Source organism: Onychostruthus taczanowskii, unplaced genomic scaffold, assembly GCF_017590055.1.
Source record: "Onychostruthus taczanowskii isolate IOZ18803 unplaced genomic scaffold, ASM1759005v1 scaffold14, whole genome shotgun sequence".
Lineage (NCBI taxonomy): Eukaryota > Metazoa > Chordata > Aves > Passeriformes > Passeridae > Onychostruthus > Onychostruthus taczanowskii.
Window position 1 is genome coordinate 8,681,151 of NW_024498573.1, and position 25,484 is coordinate 8,706,634.

Here is a 25,484-nt window from a genome sequence, read left to right on the forward strand (position 1 = left end):
GGTGTGTGTCTTTGCAGCATCACATAATTTCAAAACTATCTCAACAGCATAAGTGAGTATGTAGCTGTGGAGTTTTTCTTTTGTTTTCTTTCATTTTATTTTCCAGTCTGCACAGGTTATCTCTTCCCACACAGTGCTGCTCTCCCATGGGCCTGGTAATATCCACATCCTTCTCATATTTGCCAATACCAGCCCTCATTAATTTCAAAGTGAACTTCAGGAAGCCCTAAATGGGGCAAGACCAAAGACATGGGTGCATTTTACAGAAGAGCAGGTGCTGACAGTGTCAAAACAGAGCACAGTGAATCCTGCAGGTCTGGCTGCTGCCCTTGATCCTTAGAGGTTAATACTCTCTCCCCCTTATTCAAGAAAAAAACTCTCAGTAGGAAAAGATTTCCCCTCCTCACAGCTGTAAGTACAGCTCACGCTGGTGAAACTAACTTCATTGCCCAAAGATGTGAGATGAAAGTCCTGCATCAGACACCTTTATGTGTTTCTAAAAGGCATCATCTGAGATGCTTTTCTGGTGCCACTGCAGAAGCCACACCAAGCTCTCTGTGGTCCTTGCCAAAATGGTCAATGCCCTCAGGTGTTTCAATCAAATAACATCCTCAGCTGATTGCACAGATTTGAGACTGAAAGATGGTAAAAAATCTCCTCCTAATCAGTGCTCTCACTTCATGTAGTGCTTTGAGGGGTGGCAGAAGGAGAACTTGGGGCAAATCATGCCTGTGCCACCCTCCCATGCGTGCTGTTCGGAGAGCCCTGGCCTGCCTCCCACCATCACCTCTCCAAGCAGGGGGCTTGACCTCCCAGAGACACGGCAGCTGAGGCAGGGTGGCATTATTTGGTAATTGCACGATTAGGTGGGGATCCCTGCATCCAGGTAAGGCAAAGCAGGTGGGCAGGGGAGCTGCACCAGTGGGGAAGGACATGGAAGGTCACGGACTTGGAGAGCCCTGTGTGTCTGGAGCTGTGTGGGAGGCACTGGGAGCATCCTGGGGGGTGACTGGGGGAAGAACACCTGCTGTTACCACTCGGAATGGGATGAAGAACGATGCCCCAGTGCTCCTGGACGCAGCTTGAAGTTGTTCTGGCAGCTCTCCTCTGCCACGCAAGGGAGGGGAGTGATTGAATTGACTGATTCTCTTGCATGTTGCTTTCACTCTCCCTTTCCCTCCTCTCCTAGCACACGCATACACACAGCCCTTCTCCGCCACTTCCTAAAAGGCAAGGTCTCCTAGGTAAGGGATCAAACAATCTCAGCCTGGGCATGGCAGACGGGGAGAAGCGGCTCCAGCCCCTCTCAGAGAGGGGCGGCACAGCCGGCTGAGGCTGGCATGAGGGGAAAGCCCCCCGGCGCCCCCCGCCCGCTGGGCAGCCCGCAGGCAGCCCTGCCCTCTCCGGGAAGCTTCTCTCGCCACGCCCGCTCCGGGGCAGCCCCTGGGAGGGCTCCGGGCTGCTCGCCCACCTCCCGCTGAGAAAGGGGCGCGCCCAGAACAGCATCGCATCCACACCTCCGGGAGGACAGCGGCGTGGTGAGAAGGGGAGGGAAGACGAGGAGGACAACGCAACTCTCATGCCAACCTCGCAGCCGGCTCTTCCTCCAGGAGGCGAATCCCGGGCGCTCCCGGGGAGCCGTGCCCCGGCAGCGCCGAGGGGATAAGGATGAGAGGCTCCGGCGGCGGCTGCAGCACCGCGGACAGCGGGCGGGCCGAGCGGCACCGCGGCCTGCGCCCCGCGGCCTCGGGCCCGCCCCGGCCCTGAAGCGGAGCCTGCCCCGACGCGCACATGTAAGATCCTGACCGGGATGGATGCTGCCCCTGCCCCTCTCCCCTCGGCTCCTCTGAGAAGCTCCCCGGCTCTAATGCCGCTGCTCACTTACACTGGGAAGTTTTGCGGGGGTTGGAAAGGTCTCGGGGCGCTCGGGCTCCTGCGAGCCTGGGATGGGCGGTGGGAGTGAGGCGGGCGGGCTGCGTGTGGCAGCGGTTTGGCTTCTCACCCTTGGAATTTGGGCTTGCTTTCAGTGTAACGCAAAGGGCTTGTTGTGTGCTACCTGCCACATGGTTTGGAGCCACGCTGTTGTCTTCTTTTGTAGCTGGGTGAAATGTTTAAGGGTTTGTTTTTTGTGAAAGCAGTGTGGGCAAGGTGAAATTAAAAAAAAAAAAAAAAGTGAAAGGGGACGCTGTTTCATGCCTGTTGCACCTTGCAAGGTCTAATGGTTGTCAGGAGTCCTTCTCTGCACGTTGTTTCCTGTCTTGAGATAACTACGAAGTGAGCATTGAAAAGGGTAGGGAAAATGACATACAGCGAGAACAGAGATTACTAGTTCTTTGCAAAGCTTTTCTTGCTCTTTTTAATGGAACTCCTTGTTGAAAATCAGCGTTACACTGCCCCCTGCTTGAACAATTAGAGATTTTTCGTTTCTCTCATCACTAGTAAAAATTTATGAATGAACAGGTATTTCTCTGTTGTGTTCTCTAGTATGATCCAAGCCTGAGTTTTGAAGTACTATTCCTAGTTCTCAAAGCCAGATTTTAAAAAAATAAAAGTAGAACTCATTCTTCTTGTGACAGTTCATTTGGTGGTCAAACATATTAATGCATGAACAATGGGAGAGAATGTAAAAATAGCCTAAGTTTTGGTACATCTATCTCAGGTGTTCTGTGATAAATTTGTAATAATTAGCCAACTTCACAACCAGAGATTAAGGGGAAACAAGGAAGGAAGGGGAAAAAAGTAACCTACTCCTTATTTTATAATACAAGAAGAATTTGAGTAAAAGAACAAAGGTGATTATTTGTCAGTCTCTCCAGCTGTAAAAGTCTTGTATTGGTGCATGACATTTCTATGGGATGGGAAAGAAAATGCTGATGATTAGTTTATAAGAAAGAAGAGGGTGAGACAGCTGAAAAGCAGCGGATGTTTTTTTTTCTGCAAGATAGCTGGTAGAAAACCAAATTCCATTTCCTTTTTGCTTCCCAAACCACAAGGCAGAGCTGACTTCTTTCTAACAGAGACCAGGGAGGATTTGAAAATGTAGATGCTGCTAAAGATTTGGTGGTCCATCCTAAGTGTTTCTAGGCTATTGTCCTCAGACCTTACACCTCACGTCATGAAGACGTTAAAAGTGTTCATGTGTGTCATCAATCAGCATTTTTTAATGGCAACAGAGCCTGTTTTATCTTCCTGAACATTCTCATGCTGCCATTCCCTAAAACGATTTGGAAAGGTGCGGTTTTGCTGACTGCTCCTGTAATTGCATGAGGAGAGAGACCTCTTTCCAAATTTTTCTTCTATCTGTATGAGGAGTGGGAATGATGGGGAGGGGATATTACTTCCTGCATCTGGTTTGTAGGGCTACTCTTCAAATGAACGAACATCTGCCTGCATGGGCTAAAAATTTCTATTAATTACATCTAAAAATCTATTAGTGAAAAATTTTATAATACATCCTAGGCATGTACTCAACTTTACGTGTAGGAGAATGACGACATTGCTGACAGTATTGAATTGGGGTTTTCAATGTTGGTCACAATCCAAGAATAAATAAAGTGTCACTTCAGCTTTTCAAAGCATAGAAAAGTTCAGAATAAGCTGCTGCCAATCAAGGCAGCCATCCCAAATTTTACCGAGTCTGTTTACATAGTAAATCAGCAATATGTGAAAAAGGATACTTAAAAGTCTTGTCTTACAGGAGAAAAAGCTTGACTTAAGGTAAGATTTAGAAGGCTGATTAAGATATTTGACAAAAAGGGGGTATCAGAGGACTCTGGCAATACAAGTCTATGCGGCATTTGGAATACCAGAGTAGTCTATTGTATATAGGATAATAAATGTAGGCAGTTGTGTTCAGTCTGTGTTCCTTGCCTGAAGTCTGGAGTATACTTCAAAATAAGTTGCAATTTTTAATTAAAAGATTAAACAGCTTACTATATTTATCCTGAAATTTTTGAATTATTCTTTTAAATTGATTGATTTTTATATCAGTTTGTGTTTGCTTTTAGAACCCAATTTCCTTCTATTTTGTTCATGTTTATAGCATGTCTTGGCTGGCCAGGTTTTCTGTGTGGAACCAAGGGTTAACAGAGAAAAATGGTCCTTTGATATATAAGAGCTGTGTCAATTCCAAAGAGGCCTCAGGGAGTCTGCAGCCTTTATGTGCCCTGATTCTTTTCAGAAGTATTGATGTAAGTAGAAAGAAAAATAATAAGTAAAGTGTCAATTTGACAGTTTCTGAGGCTCTGTAGGAACTGAGGGCAGTACTTTTAAAATGGCTTTCAGAAACTGAAATTTTCTTTTCAAAAAGGCAGAGTTAACGTCTCATCAAAGCCTGCTCTGATGGGTGCTTACAGAGCTTATGGAGCACAGTAATGGTTACATATCCAAAGTCTCTTCTGTAGTTTTTGGACAAAGGGGGCCATTGAAAGGTCACAGGGAGACTCCTGCAAACCTCTCCCCACTTAGTGAAGGCAAACCCAAAGTGTAGTTAGAGACCAAGCGTCCCTAAAGCTGCCTTTGTAAATGTCCTGCTCAATTTCTAGGCTTAAAGACAAGCAAAGGTTGACATCACCTGAGAATTCCAGAATTGCTGCAGTTCCTAATACCTATTGATTTCAATACCTTTCACAGACTTTGGATGTTTTGAAATCTCAAGCAGGTACTATTCAGCCTCTCCTACACACTTTTAAAACTCTGGTTCAAAGCCAGGTGTGAAAACTCCAATTCAGCCTTTTAAGGCACTTGGATCTTTGAACATTTTCTCCAAGGCCCAGCTCCAGGTGGTAGCCCTGCCCTTCCATAGGTTTTTGTGTGGGACTAGAGAGGCAGCAGAAGGTGAATGGCAGAGTCTGGAGCAGTGAGGAAAGGGAGGTCAAGGAGAGGCCATTTGCTGGAATAAGCTCCCTGTGAAGCAGCTCAGCTTCTTTGTTGTGTCCATCCTATCCTCCATGTCAGCACTTAGATCAGTTAAAAGAGTGTGGCTGCAAAAAAAAGCAGAGTTTCAGCTTCAGTGTGTTTCTAATGCCTCGACATTAAGAGTGAATCTCATGTTATGCCATGTTCTCCTCTCAGACACTGAGTGCCTCAGCACCGTCAGAGCCAGCTGCAAGGACCTGCTCTCAGTCACTTCAATTAGAAACTGAAATGCTCCCAGAGGAAGATTTGTTACGAGCTAAATCACCTTTCAGAAAGAGCTATTCTTTTCCACTCCTCACAGGAGTCCAGACATCTTGTGGCTCCCTCAGCCATGGAAAGCTGGATGTGCTTTGCTGCAACCAGTGTTCAGGCTCTGAAATTCTTAATTCTCTTTTCCTGGGCCATTTTGTCTCCAAGAGCACTGCATGCATTGGCATCCTTTCCTAGAAAAACACAGTATTTAACTGCAGTGCCTGATGAGTTTGATCACTAGCTGTCTCAATAAAGAATGCAAATACAGATTCATTTCAATCCAAAGCACCTTTGAAGAAAAATGGTAAGATAAATGCAATCAAGTCACAATTACTTTTATTAAGTGAGCACATTACACAGTCTCAGTAAATATAATTAGTTCTAAATCTGCCTGCACATAGCTGAAAAGCAGAGTAGAACATGGTGTCGAGTACAGTCGTGACATTGCAGTAGGGTTCAGTTTCCAAGAGCTTCAGCTACTGCATACTTTGCTCTTTGCAGTGCTACTTCTCTTGTCATGATTCAGTGCTCAGGTCAAGCGTAATTATAACTTCTTTTCAGAAGGGGGTTTGACAGCTGAGCATGTCTAATGAAATTATTCAAAGTTAAAAGTGTAATTTTTTTATTCATCTCTACTTCTCCATAAAGATGATAAAGTGTGATAGCTGAGATATTGATCTTCTCTGCTGATGAGCAAGGGGATGGAGCGGGTCATAATTCATCTGAGGTGAAGCTCTCTGGCTGATGCTGCTCTTGCCCTTAGCTGCAGGGAGTGGAGATCAGCTTCGTGCTGTAGGGACATCCCTGCAGAACATTTATGGCAAGATAAATATTGGATAGTCATTATCTCTGTGAAGAGCAGGTGTTCTTTCTTGTTTCCTCTTTTTCTGATGCAATTTCTGTTGTTAGAAACTGTCTACGAAACCAGTGTTCTCTCTGAATTGAAAAATGAAATGAAGGTCCTCTTTTTCTGGCATGTTTTTACATATACAACAAACAGGTGTGAATTAGCTCTAGGCCAAACTCTAACCTCTTTTTCAGGCAAAAATCTTAACTAGGCCAACAGTAATATTTTATGTGGGTTTATGTTTACTTTGGGTGTGATTACAAGACTATCTGTCCCATCTGTCTGGGTTGTCCTTTACAGGTAATAACATAACTGAAGAGAGAAGTTTTTCTAACAAAAAAGTAAAGTATCAAGAACTGTACTTCTACATCAGGAAAAATATCTAATAGATTTCTCACTGCTGGAAATTATAGACATTTCTGTGTTGCTTCCAGTACTGACACCTAAATATAACAACAAATGTAAGATTGCAAATGTCTTATCATACATGGGTTTTGAATATCAAAAAAGCCCAGTGGAATCCTCCAGCTTGAAGCAGATAATAAAATTAACTGTCCTAAAATTTTCAGGCATGTGCAGTCCTGCTTCAGTTGTGGGTGATTATGGAGCACCCACCTGGGCTAAACTGGTTTCCTCTTAATCCCAGCAATGATGGCTTAAATTATCACTAGCTCATCCTTTCAAGTTGCTTAACATTTTAAAAGATTTAATTCAACACTCAGGAACTCCCAAGGCTGTAAATTTTTAAAGTGCTTTCTGGTTCTATAACTCCCCACTTAACCAAGTCACAACTCAGAAGTGTTTCTTTGCATGTGCAGTCCTTGCTTGAACTCAGCAAGGTTCCACTACATGTTTAAAATGTAAATGCTGTCCTGAATAGCTAAGGACAGGAGTTCCAGTTTAGAAAAGCATTTGTGCATATGGTTAAACACTTCTTTTTAACCACACGTTACTCGTCCTAGCCTTGCTGGAACTGCTTCTGAGATGAAAGCTAATTGTTGAGGAAAATATGTGTGTATACGCATATATGTTTCCAAAATTTGGACTCCATTGATCAATGAAGCTTACAATGTTGACTTCAAAGGGCCCCAAATTTTACCCAGGCATTTTTTGGCTTTAGACAACTCCATATCCCAACTCAGATATGTTAATTGCCTACTTTATTTCTTTAGTTGTTGTTTTCTTTTCTTTTACAGTAAACTTCATGCAGTCTAGGGAATTAATTCACTTAACTACATTGCCTTCATTATTCTTGTATCCCTCATCTCTGTGTGCTTCTTCAACTTCAAACCATACTGGAAGGAAATAGCTTTAAGATTCATACAACACTTTATCTCTCATTGAAGCCTGGGATGATATGTTCAGTTCCTACGAGCTTTTATTAAGATGTTACAGTGATGCACCAAAGCTTAGGGGGAGAGGTTCTTGATTATGAACCTCTGTTTCAACCTTGTGTAGTCGCAAAATTGATTTCTTAGGATTTGTTAAAATTTTTATGTAACTCCTAAAAAATCCTGTAACATTTCTTTGAAAGTCTTCAGTCCATATCAGCACAAAAGTGATTAATTAAAATGATAAATATGTGTTAGCTCCGTAAGAACAGCAACCTTGAGAATTTCAGTGTCCTGGATCTTTAGGTATTTTGACTTTCTGATAATCCTGTGTTCTGTCAGGTTCTTGCTGGTTTTACTCCTTTTTTACCTGTTCTTGAAGGCAATGGACCTTCTCCACTTTGGCTGCTAGCACAGGTCCCTCTCATCACTCCCTGCAGAACTTTCCAACTTCTGTAGTATTTTTTCAGAGCAGCCCATGAACTTTTCATTGACTGAAGGTCAGAACTGACTTGGAGAACAGATGGAGTGTGGAAGGATGAACCTTTGCCACCCACCGAGCATTAACACCTGCTTATTTGTTACATCTGTCCACTGCAGCTCCGAGGCTCCTGAAGATTTTACCCAAGTGATTTAGGACTTGCTGTTGGGCTGAGTGCAAATGCTGTCTGTGAAAGAGGTGTTATTTTTACCTTTTTACTTAGGCTACACATTCTGTGGGCTTTGGATGGCAATTAACTCCACATGCTTAGACTCTAAAAGGCGCTGTGAGTGTGTTGAAATGCTGCTGCAACAACATTTTTTAAAAGAGCCACTTTGAGGCAGCTCTGTATGCAAAATGTGAATGTTTTAAAGGCACAGATACATTTAGGATTTCCATTTATTTCATACAAAAGTGTGTTTTCTCACCCATGTACCCTCTTTGGGACTTCCAGAGAAGGTGGAATAGTTTGTCTTCATCTCACCAGCTCCAAGTGAAGGGCATTTCAGCCACATAATCAGAGGAAATTTATGACCCTTTTTCTCCTGCCCTCTGTGGTGAGAGATCTGTGTCTTGTATTTCTGCAGTAGCTCTCTAAGAGATGCTTACTTGGGACTGAAGTGACACTATATCAGGAGTTATTCCTGTGTTTTTCTAGACTTCTCCCTGGATTTGGGTACTTGTATTTGAAGTAGTGGTCAACTGTATTTCAGTAAGAAATTAGACAGCTCATTATTAACCTGCTCTTGATGAGGAAACAGAAAAATGGTATTATGTACCTTGAAAAAAAGCAGGGAATGAAAGCAGGTGGTTTTCTTGTACCAGCTGAATCTTAGCAGAATATGCAATATAATTGTCCTGTTACCATATGTTTAAAATTAGAAACATATAAACTTCATGGAACATGGTTTATTGGCCTGATCCAAGGTCTATCGACCAGGGATAGTCCTGCTAACTTTCTTTAGGGCTCATGCCCTCAAGGAAAAAATTCAAGAAAAGTAGTTCAGAGAAATATTTTCATGTGTATATTAATCCTAAATACGATGTAATGAAGTTCTAAACAATACAAATGAAAAATTATGTGTATGTCCATTTCTTTTCCTATTTATGAAGTCAAGAATGTGCTGAGCATCCTTGTTGCAGTAAGGAAGGGTGAACAAATCACAGGAGACCTTGTCTTTTGTTCAGAAGCTAATCTTTATTCCATGTGTCCTAAATGATTTTAAGTAACTGGCTCAGGCCATAAAAAGCTAGCCAGATGTGGTCATAATGACGCATTTCCAACCTTACGTCAGGTTCTGTGAAAAGATGACTCTGCTAGGATATATCCAACCTTCCCTTCTGGTTTTCTGCAGGTTGAGACACAGCAATTCTAAAGACATGCATCGGCGGCACGCCACCCTTCGGGAGAAGGGCCGGCGCCAGGCCATCCGGGGCCCTGCCTACATGTTCAACGAGAAAGGCACCAGCCTCACGCCAGAGGAGGAGCATTTTCTCGATTCCGCAGAGTATGGCAACATTCCCGTCGTGCGAAAAATGCTGGAGGAATCCAAAACCTTGAACTTCAATTGTGTCGATTACATGGGACAGAATGCCCTCCAGCTGGCCGTAGGGAACGAGCACCTGGAAGTGACAGAGCTGCTCCTCAAGAAGGAGAACCTCGCCCGAGTCGGGGATGCCCTTCTGTTAGCCATCAGCAAAGGGTACGTGCGCATTGTGGAAGCAATACTGAACCACCCGGCCTTTGCGCAAGGACAGCGCCTCACGCTCAGCCCCCTCGAGCAGGAGCTGAGGGATGATGATTTTTATGCGTACGATGAAGATGGAACTCGGTTCTCCCACGACATTACCCCCATCATACTTGCTGCCCACTGCCAGGAGTATGAAATTGTTCACATCTTACTCCTAAAAGGTGCAAGGATTGAAAGGCCACATGACTATTTTTGCAAGTGCAATGAATGTATGGAAAAGCAGAGGAAAGACTCCTTTAGTCACTCTCGCTCAAGAATGAATGCCTACAAAGGATTAGCCAGTGCTGCTTATTTGTCTCTGTCCAGTGAAGACCCTGTCCTTACTGCCCTAGAGCTTAGCAATGAACTGGCCAGGCTAGCCAACATTGAAACTGAATTTAAGGTAACTCACCACTGTGCCTTTTTCCTTGGGCTGAGAGTGTTCAGGCTATTGAGTAGTTTACATGTTTGATCACATTTTGGGCTGCTGTTTGAGAGGTGGGGGAGAAAGACTGGCAGAGACTGCCAGATGTGTTAGCTATGCATAGATTCAGATCACTGTCATTCTTCAGTTAATAAATGCTTGGAACTGAACATTGCATATTACAGCAGAAGCTTAAGTTTCTGTGTTGCACACTGTGATTGCTTAGAATCTCTAGTTTGCAGCAGGAATAAAAATTAGATTATTCAAAAAATGGAGACTCGTTTTTTGTAAGAAAGGTAAGTCTTTTAATTGAGCAATCTATTTTAGAGGCAGAGTTCTAGAGACTGTTTTAAGAAACCAGTACATCTAGTTCTGCTACAATGATAAAAGGTATAAATCAAGAAGTTTTGGTTCTCTGTAAAATAATTGAAACTGCATTGCATCTTAATGGTTTTGTGCTGCATCTATACATAATGAATTGCATGAAAAAGGAAAAGAGAAACAATCAGTAAATAGCTATGAAGTTTATCATCATGCCAAACATAAGAGTAGAGCTTGTGGAACTCTATTACAAGTTGAGATTTCCATTATCATAATGAGTTTGTAAATGTCCAATGCCATTTGAAGTATTTCTGTATGTCATTTACATGATGTAAAGAGCATTGTCTCCCTTTCTAATCTAAATTAGCCATTAAACCCCTCATTTTCAGTGGCTTAGCCGTCAACATTAGACTTTTTTCTGACTTACGGCTACTGTGCAGCTACAATCAGGATCAGTGACTCTGGGTAATAAAGTCCATGTTGTGAGTACACTGGGGCAGGATGCTCACCAGGAATCCATCATTTCTAATTAAGAAAACTATTCATGTGTTAAAGCATCTGTTTCAGGATTTGTAGCTCTATACCACAAAGGATTAGTGAGGAGATCAAACCCCTGCACCAGGCACTGGAGGGGCCGCCTTCAATCCCAGGTTCAGTTTTGAGCCCCTCACTCCATGAAAGATTTTGGGGTTCTAGAGCAGGTCCAGAGAAGGGCAACAGAGCTGGGGAAGGGTCTGGAACAGAAGTCTGATGAGGAGCAGCTGAGGGAGATGGGGGGGCTCAGCCTGGAGAAAAGGAGGCTCAGGGGGCACCTTCTCAGTCTCTACAGCTCCCTGAGGGGGGCTGTAGCCACCTGGGGATTGGTCTTTTCTCCCAGATAACAAGCAACAAAAGAAACAGCCTCAAGTGGTGCCAGGGAAGGTTTGGTCTGGGTGTTAGGAAGAATCTCTTCACAGAGAAGGGGGTTAAGCCCTGGAAGAGGCTTCCCAGAGAAGTGGCTGTGTCACCATCCCTGAAAGGATTTAAGAGATGTGTAGATGTGTCATTTGGGGATGTGGTTTAGTGCTGACCTTGGCAGTCAGGTTAAAGCTGTGTCTTAGAGGGCTTTTCTGACCTAAATGGTTCTATGAATCTGTGCTCTCCAATTTAAAAGTAAGAAGAAAACATATTCTCAGGCTTCACAACCCTTTAGTAACTCTAACAGGAAAAAATTCCCAAAGCCCAAAGATTTTATTTGGCAATAAAATCAGGATAAAATTTTGCAAACTCTTTTTCCCCAAGTGCATCAGAATGCAAGGACACAATAATTTGAAGGGGAAGTTTTATTTGGATTCAGTCTGACTGAAGCAGCCTCCTTGGGCTCAGTGAATCCAACTGCTTGACCGAGGGTTGCTCCAGTGTGAAAGCACTGGAGGCTCATGCCCACACTTAACAACAATAATATCTCATTAATGCTCCAGCTTCTTTTCACAGACAACTGTATATTGAGAGGAGCATGAGCAGCCTCAAGCACTGCATGCCTGTCAGTCCTGATAAGTGTCTGGCTGCAGAACAGTAAATATATTTCTACCAGAATCCTTCCTTTTGTTCCTGGAGTTGCCAGTGGGTCTGTACTGGCACTGGCAGGGGCACACATCCTTCAGGAGCAAACCAACCATCCAATATTGAAGAGCTTCATGGTGGTTGTATCTCTGCACTGGCAAACGGATGGGAATAAATCAATACCACGAAAACCCCCAAAACATTAGAAACCATTTGCCAAATGACTGCATTTCCAGGTTTTCCAAGTTCATTGTCTTATTGGAAAGGTCTGTGCAGCACACAGCCATACATGTTAGTGAAGCACCTGCCATTAATTTTCTTCAAAGATTACACATTCTTTTGGTATATTACTTTTTCCAGAAATAAGAAATTTCTCAAGATTCTAATGTATCCTCACTGTAGAAAAAACCCCTCAGAGCTATGTATTTATGTAAAAATATTTATTCTTATTAACATAATCAGTGTGATGTGAAATAGGGCATTAATAAAACAGTGGGGGGTTTTTCACAGAACATGACAATTTAAGAATTTATTTTGAGGAAAGAACACAATTGCTGAAAACGTATTTAAGAAGCCCACAAATGAAGAAAGTTGATGAAATTAGACAAGTTCTATAAAGCTTTTTTTATGACTAAAATAGAATTTTCCCAGAATCTCAATATGTTTGATTCCTAAAGTTTATAATTAAAATTGGTACTCAACAGATTTATAAAATTATCACTTGGAATTATTTAAGAACATAATTTTAAAATTATGTGCAATTGCAGAAATGCAGTTTTCAGGAGGTACAAAGAGTCCTTGAAATGGAAAGACACAAAATTTTAATAATGTAGGTGGACAAACAGTAATTTAGTAACCTCTGAAGAAACTGCTAGCATGAGCTAATTAAAATATAAATGCAGTGCCTCTTGCCTGCTGCTTGCTGCCCCAAATCTCTTATGCAATAGCACCTTTCAGCACACCAAAATGAGAAGCCAATGCATGTGCTATTTTTTTAGAGAACATTATTTTTTTAAGCAAGTTGCCTCTTTCTGCAGAGAAATGTGAAACAAAACAGCCACGTGGACCACTTCTTTCTTTAAAGAAGAAAACTCATGTTACTTGTGGTAGGCCAATTTATCCATTCTTTAGGTTTTTTTACTGTGGTAGAAGCTGAGTAGATTTTTATCACCCTAAATTGCTAAGATTCAGTAATATGCTACAAAGCTGAAGAAACAGCTTTGCAAAATGTTGCCAAAACCCAATTTTTCTTAAAAATTGTAGAAAAAAAAATTGCTATGAAATATGTAGTCCATTAGTCTAGAAATAAATAAGGCCCCTTCTCCAAAGTAAAATGAAAAATATGGAATCAATTGTTTCTATGAAAATACATGTACAAATGGGATGGGTGGGAAACCCCTAAGAGATGGATTTCAGAAGAGAGAGAAGAAACATCAGAGTCCCTTTGCATGTTTGCATGTCTTTAAGCAATGATATTCCCCTGTATTGGAGGCAGCCCACATTGAAAAAAATAACCTTAATTAAGTGCTTTGTCATTTTTGTGTATCCCACTTGAAAGCCCAAAATTAAGAAGTAGTTCATGACTTTCTCTCTCCTTCTAGTTTTAATTTTGTGTTTTGAGAAACCAAACCAACATCCACTGGAGCGAAGGCAGAGCAGATTGGGGGCCTCATTTAGTCCAGTGGATGGGTCCCCTCTCCTGTATTGTCCTCGGGAACACAGAGAAAGAGAGGATCCCCTGTGGATTGAAGGGCTCCAAGTGACCATGCCTCTGCAGAGTGTAGGAAAATCTGGGTAGGAAACTGAGGGACACATCAATTAAAAAATCAAAAGTACCATTAAAACAATATAAGGCAAAGTCAAAGTGCTTTGTAGTTTTCCACAAAGGGAGGAAAACAGACATTAGGCTAATGATTTATATGTGAAGCTGTTTCAAGGGAGAAAGCATTTATTGTCAACCTAGCAGAGCTAAGATCCCTCTAGTCCACACAGGAAGAATTCTCCCCTCTCATTCTCCCTTTTTTGCTCAAAAAACCCATCTCTGTACATTCCAATTTCTTTGAAAGTTTTCAGATCTTAGACCTCAGCCATAAAGCAAATAATCCCTCTGCCATCTACCACAGTTTGTTTTGCTCATATAAATAAGTCTGATGTCACTTGCAGTGTGAATAACACGGCCAGGATTTGTCCATCTGAAGCAGTCATCACCCTGAGCCAGGCTGATGAGAACTGCTCTCCTCTTTGGTCCAAAGAAATCCATCTCCCTCGTGGCAGCTCGGTGTGAAAGCATATGCAGATGTCTGCGCAGTTACCAGCTGTTCACAGCCAGGTGACTCATTTCCAAGACTGGAATATTAAAAGCAGTGTCAACAGAATCGTTTTTAAATGTCTATCAAAAGCCTTAGGAGACTGAATTTCTGGCAAACAGCCTGCAGGAAATGCCTTTGCAACTGTCTTTAATAGCAGCATCAGCTTAATATTACTGTCCACAATGTGGAACTGAGTGAAACCCAGAATTATAGTTCTGTTTACTTTTGCTAAAGCAGTGACTGTGTACTGCTGTTTCTGGTGAGATCCCCCTCCACAGCCAGGACTGTTTTACAGCCTTGCATGCTCTCAAATTAGACCACATGCTTATGTATGTCAGGAAGCATCCTTGTGATGAAGTAAATCAGGCAAATCATTCCATTTAGCAATCCAGACAAATCAAATTAGAGCCTAGCAAAGGAGGCTTAGAAAAGATCTCACCAACCATAAGCAGTAAATCAGATCTCAGCTCCTCCTGACTAAAAGCAAGATCAAAATCACCACCTGGAAGACATATGGTGTGTAGTCTTTGTTTACTGCTCCCACCAACATTGTCCGTGCAATTACTACAGCATAACATGTTGGGGTTTTTTCCCACTTACATGTTTCTTACTGTCTCTTTTCCTCTAAAACACTTTCTCTAAAAGCTTTTGGGATCCAAAAGCAGGTCCTGGCAGTGAGCCTGCTCTCATGTGCAGGTGAGCACCAGGTCCAAGTTCAGCTGGCTGAGGGACTGTGGGATGGGAGGCTGGTGGGGCAGCAAGTCAAGTATGTGGATGCCTGCAGGGATGAGCCTGAACTGCCTCTGGTTCCATTGGGGCTGCAGTGATGCAAAGCAGCTGAGCCTCAAATCCCTCTGTTCTCATGACGATGAAAGAGTGACAAAGCAGCCCTTGAGACTCTATGGCTTGTTAGGATGATCTGACACTCCTCTTGCCTCAGGAAGTCAGCTCCAGCTTTTATTCTACCTAACTATAAATTGTTAACTTCACAGGATATGTTTAACCTATATTTCTTAAAAGAAATTACTTAGTCCATTTTCTCAGTATTTCTGGCTCCATGCTGCAGGGAGTTAAAAAAATCATTATTAGACTCTTGGTCTTTTGAAATGAGTGATAAAAAGATGGAAAATGGAATAAAACACTGAAGAGTAAAATAGTAGGAGGGGGAAATACTTTGAGAGAATGGAGGATAGCAGTGAACTGGGAAAGAGAGAAATACTTGAAAATCCTCAGACTGTAAAACAGCAAGGCTGCACTTAGAAACTCTGCTTCCTAGCCAGGCTGAACAGACTCTGGGGTTTGTTTGCTCTCAGGACTGACTGGTGGGAGCGGGTGCCTGCAACTCATCTCCCATTGGAACCAGAAACTGGCGTGGGAACCTCTCTAATTAGCCTCATGAACATTCCTGTAAATCCATCGCTTAATGTTTCCGCTCTGACCCCTTCTTCCTTGAGTGATCTTTTCATCTTTTCCTAATCTCTGCCCTCAGCATATTCTCTGGCAGACATCTTGCTTCTGTTATGTTTGGGAATACTTTTTTATGACTCATATTTATTATTTCAGCAAGTTAAAGGCTTTAGTGTGTTTATGTGGCATTTGTTTAAGTTTTCATTTAATTTTTCATACATTCTGTTCTTTATTTTTCTTCCAGACAGGAGTTGCATACTTTAAAGAGATGAATTTTTTACTTAAGCAGCTTTCTTTTTCTTTTCCTCATGTTTCTCTTTGCTGGGTTTTAAGAAGGGAAGGCAGCAGGGAACATCAGAAATTTGGTCTTGTTGGCAGAATGTACTCATTGCCTTTTACTGTTGTTTTTATTTCTCTTGCACGGCTCTCAATCTTACCTGTGCCTGTTTTGAAAATTAAGCATCACCAGTACAAATGAGTATAGGAACATCACTACTCACAAGTGATTTTTTTTAATATTAATTTTTCCTGGTCAGTCTTATGTGGTTTGGTTATTTTTGACTTTAAAAATAACTGATCCTTTTTTCTCCCTCTCACCTATAAGCCAATTTTTTCCACTGCCAGGAAAACACACACATTTAGAACCTATGATTTTTTTATTTTAATTTTCCTTGTGCAAAGCAAATGCATAAACAGGTACAACCAATTAATTACACAACTCATAGTACAGGAAAGAATCAAGTCCCAGAGAAGCAGGAAAACAAATTTCCTATTGATACAAGTTTAACTTCTTGTTGGAACAAATTAGGTATTAAAATAAGAGAGGAAATTAAAAGTGATAATGGAAATAGCCTGGGAGAAGGAGAATATATTTAAGCCTTCTAGTGAAATCAGTGTTTGGCTCACTGAGTGGGATTCACTCTGGGCAGAAGGAACTCATTCTCTATGCTGTTCTTTTTCAGAGACAAATTCACTAATAATAGCTGCTACACCAGCTTTGTCTTGATAGCTAAATTAATTAATCCTGGTTACATTTTTTCTAAGGATATGTAGCAGAGACTGTGCAAAAAGAATATATATAGTCTTTCTGCCCTTAAAACCCACCAAATCTGTGACTCTTGTGTTGCTCTCTACATATTTATAAACTAAGAAATATCCTTTATATTTTGAGAGTTGTTATGGTAAGTGCTCTTTTTAGGTTCTGTGATTAAATAATTTTCTGCCTGGCATATTGCCCAAGAAAAATGGTTTTAAAATGTTACATGAGAAGAAAATCTTCAAAGCTTTTCAGAGGGGTGTAGAACTGTTGCCAAAGCTGTGATGTCTGGAGCTGCCTTGAGAAATCCAGATTGGTGTTTCTATGTGTGAAGGTGTGTTAGCATCTGTCTGTGTCTGCTCCCAGTCAAGCAGAGTAGCAGGTGCTGTGGTTCACAGTGAAGGGTTTAACTCAGTCATCTGCACCCCACACCTGTACCTGGGAAAATTAAGACCATTTTTCATGAAAGTTGTAACTCTGTTGGCAGCACAAGCCACTGAGCAATCACATAAAATTGGATAATGTCTACTGCCCACAAGGATATTGCATCTACCTTAGGGGTGACATTGTTGTTAAAATCTCCCAGCTAAAAGAAAACCTCTTTAAAGTTATCAAAATACTTTATATGCAGGAAAAAGTTTTCTTTACTTTCCTGGGGAACCAGCCCATTCTCTCTTTTGAAAAAGTGAAAAGGGAAAAAAGGTTCTTTCTACACATCAAAGCATAGACAATGCACCAGTGTAAGAAAATGGAGTATTTGAACTAATGCCTCAAGGGTTTTACTCCCCTAAAAAATCTCCAAAACTTGAAGGAAACTTTCAACATTTGAGGCTGGCCAGACAGATGTAACCCTGGAAATACCTGGCTCTCCCAGAGAGTATGGCTGGGACACATTTGTTTCCTGTGATGCTACTGCAAGTGAGATTTTTGGCAATGCCAGTGTGCACACCATCAGTGCAATGTTTATTACCCTTTACAGCTCCCTGGGAAGTCATTTTTAGTCCTACTCAGTTAAGGATGAGCAACATTGCAACTGCAGCACTTACATCTTACTGCTTCTGGCTTGATTGAACACGTCCCTGGAGCAGGATTTTAGTTTAGGTGAGCAACAGACATGATAATAAAAACATAAAATAACACGGAATCATCTTATAATCATTAATGGGAGAAAACATCTGGGAAGCAGAGAGCAATAGAAAAGTGTCACAAGGAAGCTGCACAGCAGTTGCCTCACCACTGCCAAGCAATTCAGAAACGTTTTTACATATAAAGCTTTTAAGCCAATCACTGTGATGCTTTAGCCAGGTAGAGAAATAAGTGTAAAATCTGGAACCAGCTGAAATTGCTTTAAGGTAATTTTCCTCCTGGAATTTCAGTGTTTCCTTACAAATAAGCAGCCCATCCTCCATCAACAGCCCATTTCTGAGGAGCTGGAAAATCCCTATACAAATAGTTTAGAAATACTGTCAAAATTTAAATGTAAAAAGTTCAGCTAACCACAATCTTATTATTGTCACATTTTGATCTTTATAACAGCCTTAACATGGGAGAAAAACTCAGTAGCTGGCAAAATCATGACCCATTTGACCATCATCTTCAGATTTGTTGAAGCCATGATTTCTTCCTCACTCTTTGAAAGAATGACGTGCAGTGAAGTAGTGGGGTGACCAGCAGGTCTGATCCGAGGCTGACCACTGCTCACAGATTCCTCTCTCCATAAAAATGAGGAATAACATCTCACATCTCAGATCCATCACAGCAAGGTGTGATGGGTTGGTGTATCAGCAGGTGGGACGGATCCCTAGCACAATCTCTCCCAATGATCTGGATCTCTGAGAGGATGAACCTTTGTCTCTCCAGTCTCTAAGCAGTAAAGGTGAGACAAACCCCTCTGTGCCCCCTCCTGCTGTTCCCTGGCTGCCCTGTCCCTGTGCCGTGGTGCTGGGCTGGAGCATCCCGCATTCCCTGCCAGCTCTGCTGCCAGCTGCTCGGCACTCTGATCAGCAGGGACAGTGATTTGGCCACTTGCCTGTGTTTAGTTAACAGTGACAGAGTGTTTTCCTTTCTTGCCCACTGAGCGTGGAAGACAAAATGATCGGTGCTCAAACTGGTGCATGGCAGTGCAGCAAGGAGGGTTCCTGCTGCCCTGAGCTGGCTGTTGGAAAGGAAAGACTCAGTGGGCCTTTCCATCCCAGTCACTGCGTCCTCTGCAGGGATCTCAGAGCTCCTCTGACTTTGAGCTTGCCCTTACACACTCACCACTCATCTAAGAGAATTTTCTCAGCACACTTACTGATACAAAATGGCACAGCAACACAATCCCTCTTCTTCCTCCCCTCAGCAATGACTGGTACCAAGAGGGGTCCACCTTAGAGCACCATAGACAAAGATATTTTTCAGAAAGCCAAAATCCAATTCTTGGTGAGGAAAACAGACAGAATAGGCTGCAATCACTACTGTGATATCATTCCTACCCAACATTGGTAAGCTTTGCATTTAATTAGTACCACCAAATGGCCAACCATTCAGCTGGTACCAGCACTGGGTTTTGGGAATGGTTAGGAGCCAGGAGGTTTATGATGAGCGAGATGACTGCTTTCCAAAGAGTGCTGCTCATTATTCATGTTGGGAAGGGATATCTACTGGAACTACAAATGAGCATAATGAGGATGATTGCTCCGAATAGAATAATGATGTTAGATCAGCAGATGGGAGAATGGAGTCAGGTACGTTTATCCAAGGCACTGTAGGGAATCAATATCATATTAATGAATGTAAACGAAGTGACACATTCTGAGGATTTCAAGTCTGACATCAAATAGGATGCAGATGGGAAGTGATTTAGTTTATCCCTCATTATGTTATTAATTGTTGTTGTTGTAGGTAATTATGATGAACTTATCCTCACTGAGTCCAGGCAGACTATTCAGAGAATTGTGGATAAACAGTAATGGTATACAAACAATTTCATATTACTTTAAAATGGTGCTAGGTACTGTCATATCTATGTTTTTTTGGCATTTACATGATCAAAAATGACAGTTTTCTGGAATATAACTCGTTGCAGGAAAATTTTCACCAGTGCAGCATGGAAACAGCTCATTGCCCACTGGGCTTCATTTAATTCTCACTGTTCAAACTCCAGGATCTGAACTCATTTCAGGACAAAGAGATATAATTGTGCACTTTTTATATTCATATTTCTGCTCAAGAAGTTCTGCAGCATGACTTCTAGGTCTGCTCTTCTTAGAGAAAGGAGAATTTCCATATAGTCAAGAGTGCTCTGTGCCAGGACTCAGCAGCTGGAATCACATTTTTCCAAAGTGCTTGGTTGCTCCTTATCTGCCGTGGGAACCACAATTTCACCTCACTGATGCTTGTGACCAGTTTTATTAGAAGCTCTCCTTGCTGGGCATTGAGAACTGTGGTAGTTGGCTGTTTGAGACCTGGAAAACATAAGGTTATTTTAATTATTAATATCACTTGCAGTGGCTCGCAGTTAAGCCAACATTCACTTGCAGGATGGATTTAGGAGGAGTATTTTTCCTGATATGCATGTATGCTTGTAGCCAAGCTTGTAGCCAAAATTCCTGTGAGAGGAGGGACTCATAGCACCTTTGAACTTATAAGTGTGTTTCTTAAGCAAGTTGGAGGTGCCAAATTTACCTCCAAATTTTTAGCCTAAGGGATAGATGAAGCTGTCATTAGCAAACAATTACTTTGAATTTAAATCCATTATTTTCTCCTGTTTTTTCCTCATCTGATTTTCACGAAACACAGAAATTTCAAGCAGCTGAGCTGAAAAGAGCCTTTTGAGTTGAGGAAGAGCAGCTAATTCTCAGTTAGCTGAAGAGTTGAGGAAGAGCAGCTAATTCTTTTAGTGCAAGGAACCTATTTCATCTCAAATTGTATAGGAAATAGAAATCTTCCCCAGTGAAGCTAGCAACAAAGAGATCAGGAATGTAATATACATGGGAAAATGTCAGAGAGAAAAAGTGTGGATGGCATGAGAAATGAGAAGCTTGGCCCAGAGGTAACTTTGTGCTTTGATAAATCTCTGACATCAGAGCTGCAGAATGACCTGAAAGGAGGTTGTGGTGAGGTGGGGGTTGGCCGTTTCTCCCAGGTAACCAGTGATTCTCAGTGTCATATTCCCACACGAGGAGAGAGCAAATGTTTGAATGTCATGGAGAGGGATTTGGAGCAATGCACTGCATCATCATGAGCTTGATTTTACTGCTGACATGAACAGAACTTACACTCTTCTTCAACCACAAAACCATCAGAGTGTATTTTGAATTTGTTTGCATTTAAAGAGAAGCTGTTGACAGGACATTGGAGACAGGCCCTCTCCTTGGTCACATTTGTGTATTCCCCACATTTGGCATGCACATTTCACTAATACCTCGGCCCTCTTTATGAGACATCCAGACACTTGATAGTTTATCTTCTGAAGACAGGTGTTTCAGCATAAACATTCAAATGAGCTAGGGAAAATCTGCAAGAAAAAAAACACCTTTCACTTAGCTGAGGAATCAAAACCTGTGGCTTATTTGTGATGTGTGCTTGAAAACAAGCTGAGATGATAGCAAAGAGAAGTACCTCAAGCATCAAATGCCATCTTATGTTGAAAAGCTGCCATGCCAACCTTGAGACTTTAAATATTCTCATTTTTAAAAAGAATTGTAGACCAATATAATTTCTGTTCTCGGTTAATTAAATATTTTCAGAGACTTGGAAAGGGGTGGTAGCTCTCTGCTGAATAGCACTGATATTCCTGCACAGGGATGCTCAGTAATGGTACCTGTCAGGCTGAAGGTGACTTTGGGGGAAAGGAGTAGAGGAGATGGAGGTGTTTTTCTGGCAACTCATTAGGTATGAAAAGAAAGACTGTATTCTGTTCAGGGTGAGAACTTTGGATAAGTCAAATCATCCATTAATTTCAGTGTAGAGGGAGTACAGGAAACTTATTTTAAGTTTCAGATAGTAAAGAAAATCAATAAAAGTAATACAAAAGGCTGAGAGTGGACTGATTCTGAAATTTCTTATCCTAGGGAGTCTAAAACTTTGATTGAAGAGTTAGGAATCATGCTCAGTCTCAGTCCTTAACTTTCTTTAAGGATTCTGTTTGATTCCTGCTTTGGCTTCCCCAAATAATCCATCCATTAATTTTAGATTTAAAAAAAAAAACCATCCAGACACCTTCTAAAGGAATTGTTCCAAGGGGAGGTCAAAGTTAAGTATTTTTCCTTTTCTGTTTTTATTGATGGAAAAACACCTTCCAATATTTATTCATTAGTTTTGGTCCCACAGAAGCTACATTTATCAAAAATACTAATAATTTCCCAGAAGGTATTATTGGTAGAGTTTGTAGATTTGTAAGAGCTAGAGCAGAAAAGAGCTAAAGTGCAAAAGAGTAGAAATGAAACAGGGAGGTACAAACCTGTCCTTTCTGCTGCTTTTGACAGTTCACACTTCAGAGTTCTTGGAATGTTATTACTGAAGATTAAACACATACCTGGACCTGCAAATGATGCTGCAAAAACATGGTAACAATTCTAAAGGATTTTCAACCCCACAACTAGAATTACTACCACCATCTTGTTGAGCTTCTTGAAGGACTTGATGTATCTACCAGTGAATTGGTATAAGATGAATTCCATGTGGTTTGATTGATTCCTCACTGCTCTATCCCCTTGTGGAGGGATATGCTCTCTCAGAGATGAGCTTCTGCAGTGCATATGAGGAGATGAATTGCAGCTAGAAAGCTGAGAAGAATAAAGAGATGCCAAAAAAAAATAGCCTCATTGTAAATCAGTCAGTGCAACTGCCATTGAAATCTTTGTAATGATGCAAGGGATGTTATCTCCATGGCTTGTTGGAAGTCAGAAAATTTTTGGTTCTCAACCAAATGATGTTGTTATTTTCTGGGCTTCTTTGGAGAAGAAAAATGTCAACACAGACACACGCTGGTTTGTCCTCAGGCTTCCGTATTGGCCACATCTCTTGGTGTCTCCTGACAGAATCTAAAATCCCCCCTTGCCTGGAGGCCCCTCTGCTCTGCCATGCTGCAGCCTGGCACTGCTCACAGGACAAACCACAGCCATGTTCATCTTGGCTCCATTTAGAAGGATCCAAATTGCTTGGAAAGCAACAGAGTCACACTTGTGAAGTGTCAAACTCTTGTATCTGAACAGGTTGTTTATTATGCATGCTGGAGATTAAGAAGTCAAGGTCTGGATCATTTTGAAAATGAACTGAGGCACCTGTTCCTACCTCTAGAAACATTTAGCAACCTGCACCTGAGTGGGGAAATGTGTTAAATGAGCAGTGGGCTCTAAATTCAGAGACATGCCCATGGGTATGGCACAATGCACCCAGAGCTCCAATAATTCTCTGATCTGCTGCCACTTAAGGAGGAAGAAAACATAAACCAACTGGATGTGCTTTCTGCAGAATTAACTGTACAGCCTTGGCATAGACTGTGCATGTAGGCATTTAGTCTGGAAACAATAAGAATGCATTCAGCTGTATTCAAAAGTGTCAGCAGCTGGCAAAGCTCTTTGGGAGGGTGCTCAGTGCATTTCAGAGGATAACAAAAAGTTACATGGTCAGGATCGGTGCAGGGCCCTTCCTCAGCATCTTCTCTCATCACCTTTCCTGCCACAGGCCTTGTGCTTCTTTTCACTCCCTACCATATGGCCAGTCAAAGACACTGTAAGTACTCAGAAGGAAATCTGTCCCACAGCTTTTCTATATAGGCTTGTGCATATTTCATGTGGTATCTAATTGGTAAAGATTTATAAGCATTTTGAATAATTGACATGATGGTTTATTTAACAATTTCATTTCAAAATCTAACAATTTCATGCAAATCTTGCATGAAATATTTCTGCTTTTTGTCCCACTCCTTTCTCTCAGCTGTTTTCTTTCTACAATAATTTTTACTTGGGGGAGTTTTCTGTTCATATTTACAGAATTACCTCTCCATTTTTTTCTTGCTGTCTCTTCTCAAAATGCTAATCTAAGCAATGCAATATTTCTCTCCTTGATATATGTGCTATGTGTGATGTAGAATAAATACAAAGAGCCAAGAGCTCAAAGAAACATAAAAAGAGACTCTGTGCAATGTGCCCACAGCTTTCATTTGCACATCAAATTTAATGCTACCCAGAAATGCCAAATAGGTTCCTAGTCTTAGTTTTTCTCATTTCACTTAACTTTTTTACTCAGACTCCATCCCTCTGACCTGAAACAGCTCTTTTCTGAAAAAAAAAATCTGGTTGGTTTTGAACAGATGTGGAGACATGACAGAGTTCATTTAGAACATAATCAACAGATAATAATAGGGTACTCAGAGAAATTGCAGTGAATGACAAGTACCATCAGCCTTTTCAAAACAGCAAAATTAGACATTTTTAACTCCACATGCACAACAGTGTTAGAAGAAGCAGGAAATTACTAATTTGGAATCCTTTTATTACATTCTAGTTTTTAAAAAATGATATTGTAACATTCTCAGGCATTATCCTGATCCTGCTCTGCTCAGTGCCTCTATTGGAAATAAAATTCTCTTCCATGTGTTGTTTGAAACAGGGTGGCTCTCTCGCCTACTTGGTTGTATCCTTCATCTTCCTCTCTGAGGTTTGACAGCACTCAGCCTATCAGGATGAGGCCCCAGCATCTCTCATGTGTAATTTGCAATTTTCATTACTGTAAAAATCCATCTGGTTTATGAGCCTCTTAATCCTCAGACTTCCATAATATGGCACCTAATTGGGATGCTTGGGAAGGTTTGGGTTATTGTCATTGCCTGTGTCTGCTTGTGCTGCCCTGCCAGGAGAACTGAGCTGGATTTTGTGTCTCCAGCCCTGAGTTTCTTGTTGTGGTACAAGTCTGACCCTGCTTGCCACCCACTGCCTGGCCAGGCTTGCAGCCAGGATGGTTCTCCACAAAACTTATTTAGACAGCAGGGCCATGAAGTGCCTGGTTCAGGGGTTGAGCCTGGCTGGCAGGGCAGTGGTGAAGTGGGGACTGTCCCTTTGCACCCCAAGACACAGTGGCCATCTGCCCCTCTGTGTTCTGGCAGAGCCAGGGGAGTCCTCAGGGCTATGATCTTCAAAAACCTTGGTGTAACAAGAATCACAAAGAATCACAGAGAATCACAGAATCACAGAAGCCTCTGAGTTTGAAGGCACCCACACAGAACATCAAAGTCCAGCTCCTGGCCCTGCACAGAGCAGCCCCAAGAATCCCATAATGTTCCTGAGAGTGTTGAGCATCTTGAGCTCTGTCAGGTTTGGTGCTGTGACCACTGCCCTGGGGAGCCTTTTCCAGTCCCCAGTCACCCTCAGGTTGAAGAATATTTTTCTAATATCCAACCTAAAGCTCTCCTGACACAGCTTCAGGCCATTTCGCCAAGTTCTGTAACTGCTCACCAGTGTCTGGAAGTATCTGGAAATGCATCCTTGTTCTTCTTCACCTCTTCCTCTCACCCCTGGCTAATCTCTGCCCTGGGGTGCAGCCTTCCATCCACAGTCCCAGCACTCCTCCCTGCAGGGAAAGCAGCATCTTGGATGCTTCCAAATGTGTGAAATACAGGTGAATGTGTGAAATAAACAGTGCTGGTATGAACACCAATAGAGCTTGGATGCTGCTTGTAAATAAATCTTCTTGGCTTCCTTGGGATTTTCCCCGTGCATCAGAATTCACAATTCAGGGTTTTAGATGCAGGTACAGAATTTCTGCTTGCGTCACCAGAACTGTGCTTTGCAATCCAGGATCAGGAGAAGCTTGGCTGTCAGACCTCTGTTCATCTCAGGTTTTAAGTAAAGAATAATGTGTGCTTGAGAGAAATACCCTGACATGAGGAGAGTCATTGAGTGTG

At 41.9% G+C, this 25,484-nt stretch overlaps 1 protein-coding gene across 1 annotated transcript in view; it reads left to right on the forward strand.

Annotated features, from left to right (window-relative positions):
* The first annotated feature begins 9,190 nt into the window (after nt 1-9,190).
* The window catches only part of TRPC7 (transient receptor potential cation channel subfamily C member 7), a 63,823-nt gene continuing 47,529 nt past the window's right edge, over nt 9,191-25,484 (forward strand). The window contains exon 1 of the mRNA XM_041397746.1: nt 9,191-9,961. Coding sequence (XP_041253680.1) covers nt 9,209-9,961 — 753 coding nt within the window. The 5' untranslated portion in view covers nt 9,191-9,208. The remainder of the gene's footprint in view (nt 9,962-25,484) is intronic.